Raw genomic sequence first — 15,941 nt, forward strand, 5'->3', positions numbered from 1 at the left:
TTTACATTGTTTGACAGTTAGCCAACATATTGCTAATATAATTCTCTTGTCTCTACCCTCACCTCAAAAAAGAAAAACCAGCATAAAAATTAAAAATAAAAATCATAGCTCCAAAAGGTCATTCTTGAACAGTGTGCTGTCAGCACTGTAAATACTGAGGGCAGTGCTGACATCAGCACTGCAGCACTGCCATTTTGAAAACACGATACCAGTAAGGAAGGTGGAAAGTGATCCTGAAACTCTCAAATTAAGCTTCTCGTCTTGGAATGATGCTAAGGTGGGGTCAGAAAGGTGCTTCCTCTTTGGCTTCAGTAGTCAAGTGTAAATCATCTAGAAAGAAAAGCTCCCTCTCCGTTTAGGTTCAGAGGTTTTTTTTACCAAATTGAGATCCAGTCAAATAAGAGCTAAAAGTTTAAGACTCCTTAACCTATGAGGACTAACGCTGTTAGTGAAATTCAACAAAAGAACAAACAAATACCAGTTTCAGATCTTGGTATTGTCAGAAAAAGAATATACGTTAGCTATATATGAAATGTTTAAAAGATAAAAATGGAATCTCCTAATTGAACAAGGAAAAGAGACTTAATGGGACTTAGAATAATGAGACATATTTGGAAAAAACAAGCAGAACTTTTTAAAGTGTAGTATTTTAACAAATGCATGTATACATCACATTTGAATAGGTAAAGAAGGCACAGCTAAGGAAATTACCCTGAATGCCATAGAAACAAGAATATAAAAATTATGAAAGTTAAGAGATTTGAAGATTATAATGAAATCTAATAAACATTCAAGGAGACAGTAGAGAAAATAGAGAGGATGCAGTATTTGAAGAGATACTGCCTGAGACTCTTCCCAAATCAAATATTTGAATCCACAGATAATAGAAATTGTAATCAAAAAGTTATAGTAGTTACAGTGCACTCAAGACAAGAAAAATCTTAAAAGCAGCCTAAGAATGAACATCTAGAAAAGAGCAACAACTAGGTTAATAAATTAAGCAAAAATACAGTAATATTAATGTTAATAACTATTGTTGTTAAATATACTGTTCATGAAGTATTACTATTTTCATATTGTTTCCCTTATAATACAATATGTACAATTTGGTGCAAACATTGAAAATAATGAACTATATTTTGTCCTCATTCAGCTAACTTTGTATTCTCTTTGTATTGTTAATTATATTTAAAAAATTTGTAATGAACATTTTTTAATAATGAAACTATATATTAAAATGCTGTAATTATTCTCTTTCTTTTTTTAAGGTTTCGGCCAAATACTAGAGAACTGTGGTGTTACAATGCAGTAGTTGCTGATGCCAGACTTCCTTCTGCAACAGACATGCAGTCCAGATGTAGTATTCTAAGTCCTGAATTGGCCTTACCAACAGGATCACGGGCTCTTACCACCCGATCTCATGCAGCTTTGCATATTCTAGGTAAGGTTGTTCTTTGGTGATCAGCTAATTTTCACTTATGTGTACTGAGGATTTTATTTTTAAATTTAGATGTGTATGTCATTCTTTTGTGTTTATTAAACAATAATGTGCTAGGTATGTCAAATTCTCTAACTGGAAGGAGGTTATTATGTAGAAAGGACTATATCACATTTCTGCCAATACCATGAAAGATTCATATATGCCCAAATATGAAGCAGTCCTGAACATAATTTTTCTAATAGTTAGCTTATTTTTTTTTAATTAATGACATACCATTATTGTACATCCTTTGTTTATTCACAGTACAGGTGTTTTCCCTTCAGGTATAGTAACCACAGTTTCCCACCACCGAAGCACTCATAGCTCTCTGTCATAGTCCGGTGCTTTCCTCCCTACCTGTTTTCTCCCCTCCTCCTCCCTCTCACCTCCACCTTCCTCCTGGATGCCTGAGATTTATGGCCAGCTTTCAAGGGTTTGTTTTAAACTTTGTTTTTGTCTTTGAGTCTGTTTGTTTTCTCTACATTTCACATATAAGTGAAAACATCTGATATTTCTCTTTCTCTTTCTGGTTCACTGCACACAGTTCCATTCATGTTGCCAAAATGGTATGAGTGTGTTTTTGATTGCAGAGTAGTATTGTGTATTTGTGTGTGTATGTGCCTGCCCCACATCTTCTTGATCTATTCATCTTTTCTAATGCATTTAGGTTGTTTCCATATCTTGGCTATTATAAATAGTGTTGCTATAAAACAGATTTTTAAAAATAATGTTTTTGCTTAACTTGAATATATAAGCATTAGAGATGTAGATCAAATATTCAAATGTATCATTATAATACTTGATTTATGGACATTATTTCAAAGTGACAATTTCTATTAAATATGTTAAATTTTTAAGATCCTACTTATAAGTCTTCTTACATAAGATTATACACAGCATATCACCTTCATTTCTATTTAATTAATTTGAAGTATAGCATTTTCTCAACATATTTATTCTGTTGCTAGGAATTTTTTACCAGTCCACATAAGTACTAACTGCTTTTAAAAGTAATTCTTAAAAAGATTCATTTATGCTTATGCTTACCTGCAATTTGCAGTTGTGAAATCATGTTTCTAAATATAATTAGTAGATCACATCTATAATGCCTTGCTTGCTTTTCTCAAATTTAATTTGTAAAGATTCAAAATTAGCATCAATTAAAGTTATTTCAGGGTAATATGTCATCCTCAAATAGTATTTTAAGGATAAAAGTAAAATTCTTCAGTGAGATTCATAAAAGGAAGGATTTTGTAAGTACTCAAAAAGTAAGCAATTCTAACTTACCAGAGATGTAATTTTTTGCAAAACATTGTCATATAGTATATGACAATGACAGTTATCTTAAAAAAGATAATTGCCCATGCAAAGAATTTTTATGTCTTGTAAGCTTTCATAAAGCAGGTGATTAAAGCTTGGAAAAAATTTGTGGAGCACAATCAAAGTTTATTAATTTAGCCCCTTTAGCATCTCATGTTATCAATAATATTGAAAATTTAAATGTCAAAGAGTCGATTTTTGTTTGTTTTTAGGTTGTCTTGATACCTTGGCAACTATGCAAGATTTAAAAATGGGTGTTGCAAGTACAGAGGAAGAAACTCAAGCAGTAATGAAGGTTTATTCCAAAGAAGATTATAGTGTGGTAAACAGGTTTGAAAGTATGTATATTTATGTTTAGGAAATATTGTCTGGTGGCTCAAATATATGTGGATATTTTAAAGCAAATCCTTTGTATCCTTTAGGTCATGGAGGGGGCTGGGGCTACTCTGCTCATTCAGTAGAAGCTATACGTTTTAGTGCTGACACTGATATTTTACTTGGTGGTCTTGGTCTGTTTGGCGGTAGAGGAGAATACACTGCTAAAATTAAGGTAAGCATGTCATGAACATGTTTGTTGTCCTTTTATTTCACTAGGTTGGTTTTGACTTAGTATATTATTTTATATAATGTTCCACATTGGTGAACTATGGCTTCCATCAAGGAATCAAAGGAGACGAGAAGTTGTTATTGACATATTATGGCCAGTAACAGGGTGTGTGTTTGAATTGAAAGCTTTGATAACAACAATAAAATAGATATAGTGATAGTAGAGAATATGAGTAAAATTATTATTCCAAGTCTTTGATAGGCATGACTAGGTGTATGATAGTACCACTGATAAGAACGGGGAGGCAGAAGAGGAAGAAATAGATCACTTGACAACTAGTGGACTGATCTGCTTAGGAAAATCCAATAACTGTCGCGAATAAGAAGTGCGCTGAAGACAGATTTCCAAACCATTCACATATAACTGAAAAATTAAGATATCTAGCACAGTGATCGTGCAGTAATTTTAATGTTCTGGTCTCTTCCTTACAAATGATTTTTCTGCCTTCCTTGTAGTTATTTGTAATTCCCCAGAGAAAGTTTTTTTTAATATATTAGTCCATTTTTTAAAGCAACCTTTTTCCTCATTCTGCTTTATTTACATTCAATTAAATTTCACTTTATTTCATAGCCTTTCCTATTTCATGTCTTTATTTTCCTTTCCCAGACTCTCTAGTCTCTCATTTTTATGATTATCTATTTTTTTTATGATTTTCATCTTTCCTTTTCCAATATGCCATGTTACTTTGAACTATTTTTTAGTTTCCTGTTGTTTTCAAGCATCCTTATTTTCCATTATTTCTTTTTCCATAGCTAACATTTTTCTAACTATTTCTGCTAGATACTTTTCTATTTGTTACACAAATATTTCAGTCAGTCATCATAATTACTATGAAGTAGGTACTGTTATCTATCTTCCTTTAATGATTGAGTAAAGTGGGTCTTAAATCTCACAGCTAGCAAATACTGAAGCAAGATTTTGTTTTGTTTTAAAGTTCATTTAGATAAAATGCCTGGTTGAGTTCTCTACCTCCTTTAGATGTTTACATCTGTTATAAACCTTATATGAAACTATTTAGAGTATATATAAATGAATGTATAAATTGGGAAAATGAAGATTAGTATCACAATAAAACATTGTATATGTTAGTTAATGCAAATGAATGTATGTTTAACAACAAAAATGTTAGTATCTGTTTTTTTATATTCTGGGTAGTACAGCATGTATTAGACACAGAAAATAATAAAATACTTAACAGATTTACATAAATGAATCAATGAATGAATGAGACAATGTTTTTCCCCTTCCCCTAGCTGTTTGAGTTGGGTCCTGATGGAGGAGATCATGAAACTGATGGAGACCTTCTTGCAGAGACTGATGTTTTGGCTTATGACTGTGCTGCTAGGTAAAGATTTATTCTTTGTAACCATTACATACTTAAAATGGAAAATGTAATAAAAATGAATAAACATAAAATGAAAGTTTTAAATAATCTACCGGTAGGAGATGTGAGCAATTAATTTTTTTTTTTATTTATTTTAAATCCGTCTTAGTTCTTTAACCTAAATGGATAACTTGCTATTTCCAGACTTTTGTACTTTCATACCTTTGTGGACCAGTTAACAATTTTCTTCTTCTTCCTCAAAAACCCTTTCTTCTCTGAATCCCCATTATAACGAACACACATTCTTTCTACTTTATTACCCAGAACTTTGTAATTTGCTTATATCTGTATCAGATCTCCTTTTTTTAGATACACATCTTTTCTCTCCTAATTCAGTAAACTTTTTTGTGTAGATACTGTGTGGCAGATGCAGCCCAAACACTGTATCTGAATTAACTTAATCCTCAGAACAGCCCTATGAGTTTTTGCCTGTTTTCAGATGAGGAAACTGGGCCATAAAGAGGATGTTGTTCAACTGGGCCTTAAACTCAGGCCATCTCACTTAAATGCTGTTCACTTTAACATATGCTACCTATCAAACCACTTTTGCTGAATAAATGAACTTTAAAATTAAGCTTCAGGGGCCTCCCTGGTGGTGCAAGAATTAAAGTCTCAATGCTATCAAGTAATCCCCAGCCACTGCTATGAATTCAGTCCCCAGCCAGGGAGCTACCCACATGGCACAGCAGACCTCTCCTGTCTCACCTGCTGCTCCCCTTAGCAGTGTATTTCAGTAGATCTGCCTGTTCTGCTCCCCACTGTGTCTCTGGTGAATCCTCTGACCCCTCTACACCTCTGGCCTACCTATATCCCAGTTCTTGCATACATAAATAAATAAAAATAAATCTTAAAAAAAAAAAAAAACAGTGCCAGCTTTAGTTTCATTTCCAAACAAAAAACTGGCACAATGTGTGTGTATACAACAATTTTTAAAAATTTTCTCTCTCCCTTTTTTTTTTTAAAGATTTATTTATTTATTTATACAAGCAATAGGTACAGTCAGAAGCACGAGAGGGTGAGAGAATCCAATAGAGCCAAAGCGGGGAGCAGAGCAGGCAGAAGGACCGAAGCACACTGCTGAGGGGAGCAGCAGGCTACAGGAGAGGTCTGCATGCCATGTGGGACCCTCCTCTGGTGGCCCGGGGAGCAGCCGGGGATCGAACCAGCGCTGATGAGGCTGCGGGCAGCTTCGCAACCCAGCGCTCAACCACTGCGTCACCACCAGGGAGGCCCTCTCTCCTTTTTTTTTTAAAAGATTTATTTATTTATTTATGCAAGAACCAGGGTACAGGCCAGATACACGGGAGGGTGAGAGGATTCACCAAAGACAGAGCAGGGAACAGAACAGGCAGACTGACGAAATACACTGCTGAGGGGAGAGGTGGTCGAGAGAGGAGAGGTCTGCCGCATCATGTGGGATCCTTGCTGGCCAGCCGGCTGGGATCCAACCAGTGCTGCAGAGGCTGTGGACAACTTCACAGCGTGTTGCTCAACCACCTGCGCCACCAGGGGAGGCCCTTTTCTCTTGTTTTAATAAGAAAGCTTTTAATTCCATCACCATGAAACAAATTACTTATTATTTGTGTTCTCATCTAGGCCTTTTAAAATAGAGATTTTTTGGGTATTTTTTGATAATACTTTTTATAATCATGTTTTGTTTATAAAGATTTATTTTTGAAAGTATATGTAACAGGGAAATGCAAAGACATTGTCTGAATCACTGATTTTTCTTCAGAGAAAAATACGCAATGATGTTTGATGAACCAGTTCTTTTGCAAGCTGGATGGTGGTATGTGGCATGGGCTCGAGTTTCAGGACCCAGCAGTGACTGTGGATCTCATGGACAGGCTTCAATTACCACAGATGATGGGTAAGCAAATTTTTAAAATATTTATTAAGCAACTGTAATTTATGTAGTGGAATATTGTATTGAAAGCTTACAAGTCTCTCACCTGGATAGAAAGGTACCTGGATAGAAAGGTAAGCAGTCATACAATGTGACTGCTAAAAATTTAACTCATATAATTGCATGCCAAATTCAGGTTTAGACAGGACAAAGAACTAATAGGACTTCCACTCTTTGCTTTTTTCAGTTGGCATCTGTATGCATTTCTGAATGTTACATTGTTTAAAAACTTATTACCCAATTAGAAATTATGTAGAGGGAAGTGACAAACCATGAAAAGGAAATATATACGTCTTATAAAATTTGACAGTGATTATAAAAATAGCTTACAAATTGCAATATTTGATGGCATAGATTTAATAAAATGTTAGGGGAAATAAATTTTAAATTTCATACATAGAGTACAATTCAATTTATAAATCATTTTCGTATGTATTTTCTCACTTGATACCCTGAACAACTTTGAAGTGGTGATTAGCACCATTTTATACTCAGGGGAATAGAGAGCCAAAAGATGAAGCGATTTGCTTCAGGTCTGTCACTCTGCAAAGCACAGTTTGATTCATATGTTTAAAAGGACCATTAGTTATAAGAATTCAGTTTATTTTTTATAATTCTTGAGTATAAACTGTTTGAAATGCAGGAGTCATTAAATAGTATATTTCCATTAGTTTTGTTCAACTCATAACAGAGCTGACCAGAAAAAGGACAGACTTAATTTTTATGAGGTGAATTTTATGTTGCTGAATGTCCATATAGAAGGCTATAGAAAAATTGTGTTATTGTGTGTATCCTTTTCAACTTTTGACAAGATAGAACTGGAGAGACTGCTTTGATTCTGAACTATATGAGATTCCCATACACAGTTCATTCAACTTTAGGAAATCATATCTTAAAGAGTTAAAATTTATATTTAGTTGAGCATATTTAGAATGTTTATAAATTGGAATATTTTGGTAAAAACATTATTATAGTTACAGCTGAATTAGGATGACTAATAGGAGTTTTTCTGATTAGGTTCAATTTCATTCTTTTTTTTTTTTAAAAAGATTTATTCATTTTTATACAAGAATTGGGGTACAGGCCAGAGATGCAGGGTGTGAGAGGATTCACCAGAGACAGAGTGGGGAACAGAACAGACAGACTGACCGAATATACCACTGAGGGGAGCAGCAGGCGAGACAGGAGAGGTGTGTCCCGCCATGTGGGTTTCTCCCTGGCTGGCCGGGAATCAAACTCATGCTGCAGTGGCTGCAGATTGCTTCATAGGTTGCGTTTTAACCCCTCTACCACCAGGGAGGCCCTCAATTTCATTCTTACTGGTGAAGCCATTCAGAGCCAGAACTAAAAAAATCAAGACAGTGCCATTTTCCTTGTAGCTCTGTTCATTGTAAACATGGTTAAGTTCCTTACTTCTTTTAATGAGCCCTGAATCATGTTGTTTTTATATCGTTGTGTTGTTTTTTTTTTCTCTTTTTAGGGTTGTTTTCCAATTTAAGAGTTCAAAGAAATCAAATAATGGTACAGATGTTAATGCTGGTCAGATACCTCAATTATTATACAGGTATGCAGCATATTTATAGTTGGTAAATATACTTTATTTTGTTATAATGAACTAGGATTACTATTAAATATATGACATAATTATAAAGTCTTTAAAGCATTCAGTAAGTTATACCAGTAGAAATATAGCTACACTTAGAAAAAACATTTAATTATGCCAATAAAAATATTTAATAACTAACTTTTTAGTCTATTGAATTTTTGTTATAAAGTTAACCATTACCAATATCGCTGATATTATTAATATATGCTATAAAATATTTTATAAACTAATAATATTTGTCATAAAGAAATGAAATCAGGACTATAGCCCTGATTAGTTTGCCGCAGTTATATATATCTTGTTTATCTGGTGATGGAATGAATTCAAAATCCCTTACTGCTGAAAAATTTTTAACCTTTATTGAAAAATCAAATAACAGCTTGCTCATGTGATATTTATTTCATTTTTAGCATTAAGAATTTTAATTGCTTCCAAGTAATTGAGGCACATATAGAAGTATATACCTATGTTTCCATCTATCTGAAATTATTGTAATAATATGTAAACTAAAGTATTCAAATAGATGTACAAGCTTACCAAAAAAAGGTCCTTCAGCAAGTAAAAACCAAAGAAAATATCCCTAAAATGGTGATTCTCTATCTTCCATTTCTTTGCTTCTTGTAGTCACTTTAAAAATCTGTATGCTATAAATATCACTTTTCCCAAGAAGGGATTTTTGGATATTTTATATACAATCTTTTATAGTTGGTATGTGTAAAAAATAGCTGTATGAATATAATCAAGGTGCTGAACTACCCCTGAGCACACTTGTTGAATAACTCTTTAAAAGTAACATTTAACAGTAATATTACTAGAGAACGTAGTGATTATATATGCTGTCTAGTAGAAAAGAAATTCTCTGCTACCCATCTTGCAAAAGTGGAATTTCAAAGATAAAGTGTTCGTGTGCTGTTTTGCTTAGCTTTTGGAAATGTTTCTAAAAAGTATCCTATTTGCATTTTATCTAACAAAATATTTAAATGTCAATTTAATTATTTAACTATTGAGTTGGGAAAGCTAAAGTACAGATAAAGGTAAGAATTTTGGTTGAGATGTGAGGGTACTTTCTTGTGTCAATAAGGAAGTGTATTTTGAAAAAAAAATTTCACTATTACACAAATGTATATATTGAAAAGAAAAATGACATTGAATTTTTTGACATAAATTTATGTGTGTCTGCTGCCTTCAGACTTCCGACCAGTGATGGCAGTGCTTCTAAGGGCAAACAGCAAACCAGTGAACCTGTACACATTTTAAAGAGATCATTTGCGAGAACTGTATCAGTGGTGAGCCATTTTTTTAAATTTCAGCTTTTCTATCCAAATATTCAGTTTTATTTAGCCTCGCTTCTAAGATTTTATCTCAGCATAGTTTTATGAACTCACATTCGGTTTTGTATTAGCATTGATATTCCAGATTAAGGACAATTTGCACTTTAAATAATGGGAAAATAAAGATGCTGACTATGATTTTAACATGCCTTGCTATTTCTGAAATAACTGGTGGCTTTTTCTAATAATTTGTTTATGAATAAATGTGCTCAAGGAGTGAGAAAGTGAAAAAAAATTAGGGATGGTGCTGAACAAGATGTTACCTTTATCATTGAAGAACTATAGATGACCACACGTCATTGAATTATTTGACCGTTCCCATGCTACGTTTAAGGATACACGATACTCTTAGAGTTACTAGTATAGAATGGGCTATCAACATGTTGTAATTGCAAGACCTTGTTATATCTGCTTAGAAAGTCTGAGTTAAATTCTTGCTCTTTCACGTCCTAGCTGGGGATTTTTATGAAGTTAGCTAAAGTACATGATAGCATCATTATGAATTTATAATGAGATAAGTTGTATAAAAACGATTTTAAAATTGTAAGACTTTATGTGTGTGAATTACTAACACGTGGTAATCTCTCATGTTGGTAAAATGCATAGGCAAATGCTTTTCCCTTTTTTCAGTTTTTTCAACCACAGATGAGTACGTGACCCTAGTAGGGTGAAGTAGAAATAAAACTATATTGAAAGTTCATTCAAGTTCTTTCCCTCTCTCCCTCTTATTGCTGTATATAACCACTATTTACATTTTTTTAAGCACTGGGTACAGAGAGAAGCGCGGGAGGGTGAGAGAATTCACCAGAGCCAGAGCGGGGGAACAGAACAGGCAGACTGACTAAATACACTGCTGAGGGGAGCAGCGCGGGGGATGGAACCCGCGCTGCAGAGGCTGCGGGCAGCTTCGCAGCCCAGCGCTCAACTGCTGTGCCACCAGGCGAGGCCCACTATTTACATTTTGATGTCTCTCCTCCCAGATCATTTTTTATATATACACAGATTTATTAGTCTGTATATATAGTGTGCTATACAATCTTGTTAAAGTTTTGCATCTTCCTTTTTAACAAATGTCATGATATATGCAATGGTCATCTTTGTTAGTGTTTTGGCTCTCTCAATCTTTTCTAATGTTTGCATGGTACCATGGAACCAGTTTGTTTCTTATGTTTACTGTTATATTAAATAATACTTCTTTGATAACTAATGTACTTATGTGAATATTTCTACTGGAAGTGTGTTCATTTGAATTTTGATATATATCATTATTTGACCTTCCAAATGAGCTATGACAGTTTGCAGAGCAATGCTTTGAGTAAGAGACTTGTAAGAATTTTGACTCCTTGGTATCTTTGCTTTCTTTTATTATTAATATCAGTTTGTTTTTTTTTTAATTCAAATAAGTGTCTTTGAATCTCTTGTGACTTTTCCAGTCATCTCTTTTTTTATGCTTAGTAATTCTTCTGTATTTATATCTGAGTGGTTTTGTGGTCATTGGTAATTATTACCTTTATATATAAGAAACTTATTCAATTACTTCTTTAAAAGGTTAAATTATAAACTCTCATTCTTTTATTACCATTCCTAGAGGGCCAGAATTTGGCGGGCATGAGGAGATAAGTGCTTTTCTCTGAGATTCATAAAATATTTCTCATCATATAAGGATGATAAAAGTTACAGACCAACTGGAACCACAAGGGATGCCCAGCATCCTAAACACAATTCTAGAATCAAAAAAAAAAAAAATTCAGATAACAACTCTTTAGTGTTTTCTAATAATTTTTATCTTATGTTAACTTGTTTATCAAAATTGTTTATAATTTATATTTCTAATTATAATTTATAATTTAAATTTTTCTATGTAGATATAAAATAATTTGCTGTTGTCACTGATACCTTATAATAAAACACTTGATTATATTTAAAAATTAATTAGTGTCCAAAATACTTTTTGTTTATCTTTTGTTTATTTACATATTACAGTGACAATTAGAGTTTTTCTTTCAGATGACCATGTATTTATGAGTAGGGTTCATTTTTTTCTTTTCTTAATGATAAACTAGATAAGTTGGTAGCAGGAAAGCTTTAAAATGAATTTTTAAGTAGGTAAAAACTGGAGAATGTTGTTTTATTAAATACATAACTGTTTACCTTTTTGGGGGTTCAGATTTCAAATATATTTCTGATGGCAACTTAATGAGTGAACTGTAAGGATGTTGTTTGGCTTACCAAAACTGAACAAAAATATTTAAGATGAAATTCGGAAGTTGAGGGAGACTCCCTGGTGACATAGGGGTTAAGTTTCTGCTCTGTCACCACTGTGGCTTTAGTATGATCCCTGGCCAGGCAGACCTCTCCTGTCTCACTTGCTGCTCCCCTTAGCAGAGTATTTCAGTAAATCCGCTGCCTCCTGTGCTCCCCACTCTGTCTCTGGTGAATTCTCTCATCGACCGCACCTCTGGCCTATACCCCACTTCTTCTATGCAAAAATGAATAAATCTTTAAAAAAAAATTTGGAAGTTGAATGTCATTCCATTTGATGATTCAGTCTATTATATCATTTGAACTAATTGTTCTCTGTTTTTCATATTCTGGATTAGGAATGTTTTGAGTCCTTGCTGAGTATTCTTCATTGGAGCTGGACCACCTTAGTCTTAGGAGTTGAAGAACTTAGAGGATTAAAAGGATTCCAGTTCACAGCTACACTTCTAGATTTAGAGAGACTGCGCTTTGTGGGTACCTGTTGTCTGAGGTTATTGCGTGTCTATACCTGTGAGATTTACCCAGTGTCAGGTATGAAGCACTTTTTAAATGAATTTAGGGAGAAAGTGAGACATTGAGAAGGTTTACATGTAAAATCCAGAGGGTAACCTACTCCAAAAGTGAGGGGAGAGAGTTGGCTTGCTGTGATGTTTATGTATTTACTTATAAAGAAAAATGATTACGTTGTCATTCTGATAATAGAAGTTCATGTTAAGCTAAAATTTAATATTTTAACCAATTGTTATTTTAAAAACATTTTGTCAAATAGAAATAGAACAACTGATTTGGACTGAAATGCTGAAACTAGTTGGGTTATTTTGCATTTAGAGTTACAAAAGAAATAATTTTGGACCACATTTAATCTCAAAATTGTTTCATTTCTAGACTATGAGTCCTTGTGCTTTTTAGCTGTTAGGAAATTACTTGAATTATATTGAGTGCATATTTACTTATATGTATTATTTAATTAACATACATATTTATAATTTTATATTAATGCATATTTACTGTTTTACTTAATTAACAGTCTCCTTTGTTCCCTCAAAGCTACAGGAAAAGCAGTTGTAGAAGAAACTAGCAAATTAGCAGAATGTATTGGAAAAACCAGAACTTTGTTAAGAAAAATTTTATCAGAAGGAGTTGATCACTGCATGGTGAAGTTAGATAATGATCCTCAAGGATATCTCAGTCAACCTTTGAGTCTCCTAGAAGCTGTCCTTCAGGAATGTCATAACACCTTTACTGCCTGTTTTCATTCCTTCTACCCAACTCCTGCCTTACAGTGGGCTTGCCTTTGTGATCTGCTGAATTGTTTGGATCAGGTAACATAAATCTGTTAAATATTAGTTGAAAATGTATTAATTTATCCTCTTCAAGAAAATTAATTGTATTTGCTTCTGTCTTGCTTTTAGAAAAGTTAAATTAGGAAATCATTCTGATATGTGACTTAAATAATCAAAATTAATCAAATTGAAACAATTAAAAATTAAAAGAATTTTTAACATGAGATCTACCTCTTTACAGTTTTCAAATGTAGAATACAATATTGTTGACTGTAGGTACAACGTTGTACAGATCTCTAGCTTGTGTTCTTTTTTTCCATCTGAAACTGTATATACCCATTCAACACTAATTTTCCACCTTTCCACTTTCCCCTCCTTCCAGTTCCTGGCAACCTCTCTTCAATGCTTCTCTGATTTTGAGTATATTATATATCTCATAAAAATAGAATCCTGTAGTGTCTATCTCTGTCACAGATTTTGTCACTTACTGTAATGTCCTCCACATTTGTCTGTGTCAAGAGTGGTATATTTTCTACTCATTACTCAGGCAAGATTATTGCCAGGACTAAATTACTCTCTCAACCAGCCCAGTCTAATAGAATTTTTTGTTTCTTTGCTACTGAACAGACTTCAGTGATATTGGTTTAAATATATAGAATATTGCTTTACTTTTAGCCTGACTTTGTACACAAATATGTGGTGAACTAAGTAACATGTACATGATTTTTATTAATTAGGATATCCTGTATTGATAAACTTTTTAATTATTTGCTAGAAAATTTTACAAGTGTATTACTAGTTTTTCCCAATAAACCATGCAATGAATGCAGTTAACATAATTTTGAGTTGTTATTATAGTAGAATAATAAAATTATGCTATAGTAACATTAATGAAATGTTATAGTAGCACATAATTACAATTTTAAAAAATTTATTATTTGAGGAAAGTAGTTTCAATCTTGTCATTGCAGATGCTACAGATGTATACTGATTGGGATCTTCTTGATGTCTTGGAGAATAGTGCTAGAGAGGACTGTGATTCTGAGACTATATAAATGTATAAACTCATTTACTAAAGGAAGCTGATTTTTCTTCATTATCTACATTGGGTTGTAACTTAAACTTTCAAATTTAATACCTTCAAAGTATTGATGTAATGTTATTCTATGCCAACACAAAATAACTGCTAGAAATTTTGATTTTTGTTATGATTTAAGTTTGAGTACCTTTTGTATATCCAGAAACTTAAATTATAATGGTGCAGTATTTCTTTGGTAGTTGAATATTTTTGTTTCTAAAAGGATATCCAGGAAGCAAATTTCAAGACATCAAGTAGCCGACTCCTTGCAGCTGTTATGTCTGCGCTGTGTCACACTTCTGTTAAGCTGACTTCCATATTCCCTATTGCATATGATGGAGAAGTACTGCTGCGATCAATTGTTAAACAAGTTAGCACAGAGAATGACTCAACGCTAGTTCACCGTTTCCCCCTTTTGGTAGCACATATGGAAAAACTCAGCCAGGTAGGTTTTTCTAAAATATCTTTTTATATTAAAGGGATGAAACTGTAAATTGATGAGTTGTTTTTTTTTTTTTTTTTTTTTAAGATTTGTTTATTTATTTATTTATTTATACAAGCACTGGGTACAGTCAGAAGTGCGGGAGGGTGAGAGAATTCACCAGAGCCAGAGCGGGGAACACAACAGACAGGCTGACGAAATACACTGCTGAGGGGAGCAGCGGGCACAGAAGGGGAGGTCTGCGCACCATGTAGGACCCTTGCCGGTGGCCAGGGAAAGAACTAGCACTGCAGAGGCAGCGGGCAGCTTTGCAGCCCAGCGCTCAACCACTGCACCACTGGGGAGTCCCAAATGGATGAATTTTTATCTTGCTGCTTATTCTTCTCTTGTATCAGTAAATATTCATGTATCACAGTAAGATATAAAATTAAGGGCAAAAATTCTCATGTTTACATATAAATAAGCAGGCCTTTTTTTAATTGCTTATTTTGAATGATTGCTAATCTATAAGAAATTTGAGTGTAGGGCCTCCCCGGTGGCGCAGCGGTTGAGCGCTGGATTGCGAAGCTGCCCGCAGCCGCTGCGGCGCTGGTTCGATCCCCGGCTGCTCCCCAGCCACCAGAGGAGGGTCCCACATGGCACGCAGACCTCTCCTGCCGCCCGCTGCTCCCCTCAGCAGTGTACTTCGATCCTTCTGCCTGCTCTGCTCCCTGCTCTGGCTCTGGTGAATTCTCTCCCCCTCCCGCGCTTCTGACTGTACCCAGTGCTTGTGTAAAATAAATAAATAAAAAATTAATTAATTAAAAAAAAAAGTTTAAAAAAAAAAGAAATTTGAGTGTATTAAGCAGTGAATTCTTGTATTTTTTTCTACTGAGATACTTGAATATAAGTTACAGACAGTAACCAATCTTTCATATTCTGATGTAATATTTTATATTGCCAAGGTAGAATTCTAAGGAAATAAATAATTTTTAAAACATTTTGCCATATTAAACAAGCATTGTAAAGCAATAGTCATAGGAAATATTCTTTAATAATCCCCTCTGGTTTATTAGAAATTACTAGGAAGGAAAAATTAAATTCTCAAATAAAATTACTAAGTGGATCAGAATTTATCTTTAAAATAAAAACATGAAAAGTAGAAAAAAGAATAGTCATCCTAATTATTGTACAAAACCAATTTTTTTGTTGACAGAAGTAACAAATATTATGAGAACATTTCACTGACATATTCAAAACCAA

General features: G+C 33.7%; 1 protein-coding gene across 11 annotated transcripts in view; it reads left to right on the forward strand.

Annotated features, from left to right (window-relative positions):
* MYCBP2 (MYC binding protein 2) overlaps window positions 1–15,941 on the forward strand; it is a 205,525-nt gene that overhangs the window by 84,542 nt on the left and 105,042 nt on the right. For all 11 annotated transcript variants that reach the window (XM_037528896.2, XM_054701446.1, XM_054701447.1 and 8 more), the window contains exons 24-33: window positions 1,269–1,441; window positions 3,013–3,138; window positions 3,223–3,350; window positions 4,661–4,752; window positions 6,527–6,661; window positions 8,178–8,261; window positions 9,493–9,589; window positions 12,235–12,427; window positions 12,944–13,218; window positions 14,481–14,702. In XM_037528896.2, the coding sequence (XP_037384793.1) occupies window positions 1,269–1,441; window positions 3,013–3,138; window positions 3,223–3,350; window positions 4,661–4,752; window positions 6,527–6,661; window positions 8,178–8,261; window positions 9,493–9,589; window positions 12,235–12,427; window positions 12,944–13,218; window positions 14,481–14,702 (1,525 nt within the window). The remainder of the gene's footprint in view (window positions 1–1,268; window positions 1,442–3,012; window positions 3,139–3,222; window positions 3,351–4,660; window positions 4,753–6,526; window positions 6,662–8,177; window positions 8,262–9,492; window positions 9,590–12,234; window positions 12,428–12,943; window positions 13,219–14,480; window positions 14,703–15,941) is intronic.

Source organism: Talpa occidentalis, unplaced genomic scaffold, assembly GCF_014898055.3.
Source record: "Talpa occidentalis isolate TD23 unplaced genomic scaffold, MPIMG_talOcc4v2.1 talOcc4.5, whole genome shotgun sequence".
In the NCBI taxonomy this organism is placed as follows: domain Eukaryota; kingdom Metazoa; phylum Chordata; class Mammalia; order Eulipotyphla; family Talpidae; genus Talpa; species Talpa occidentalis.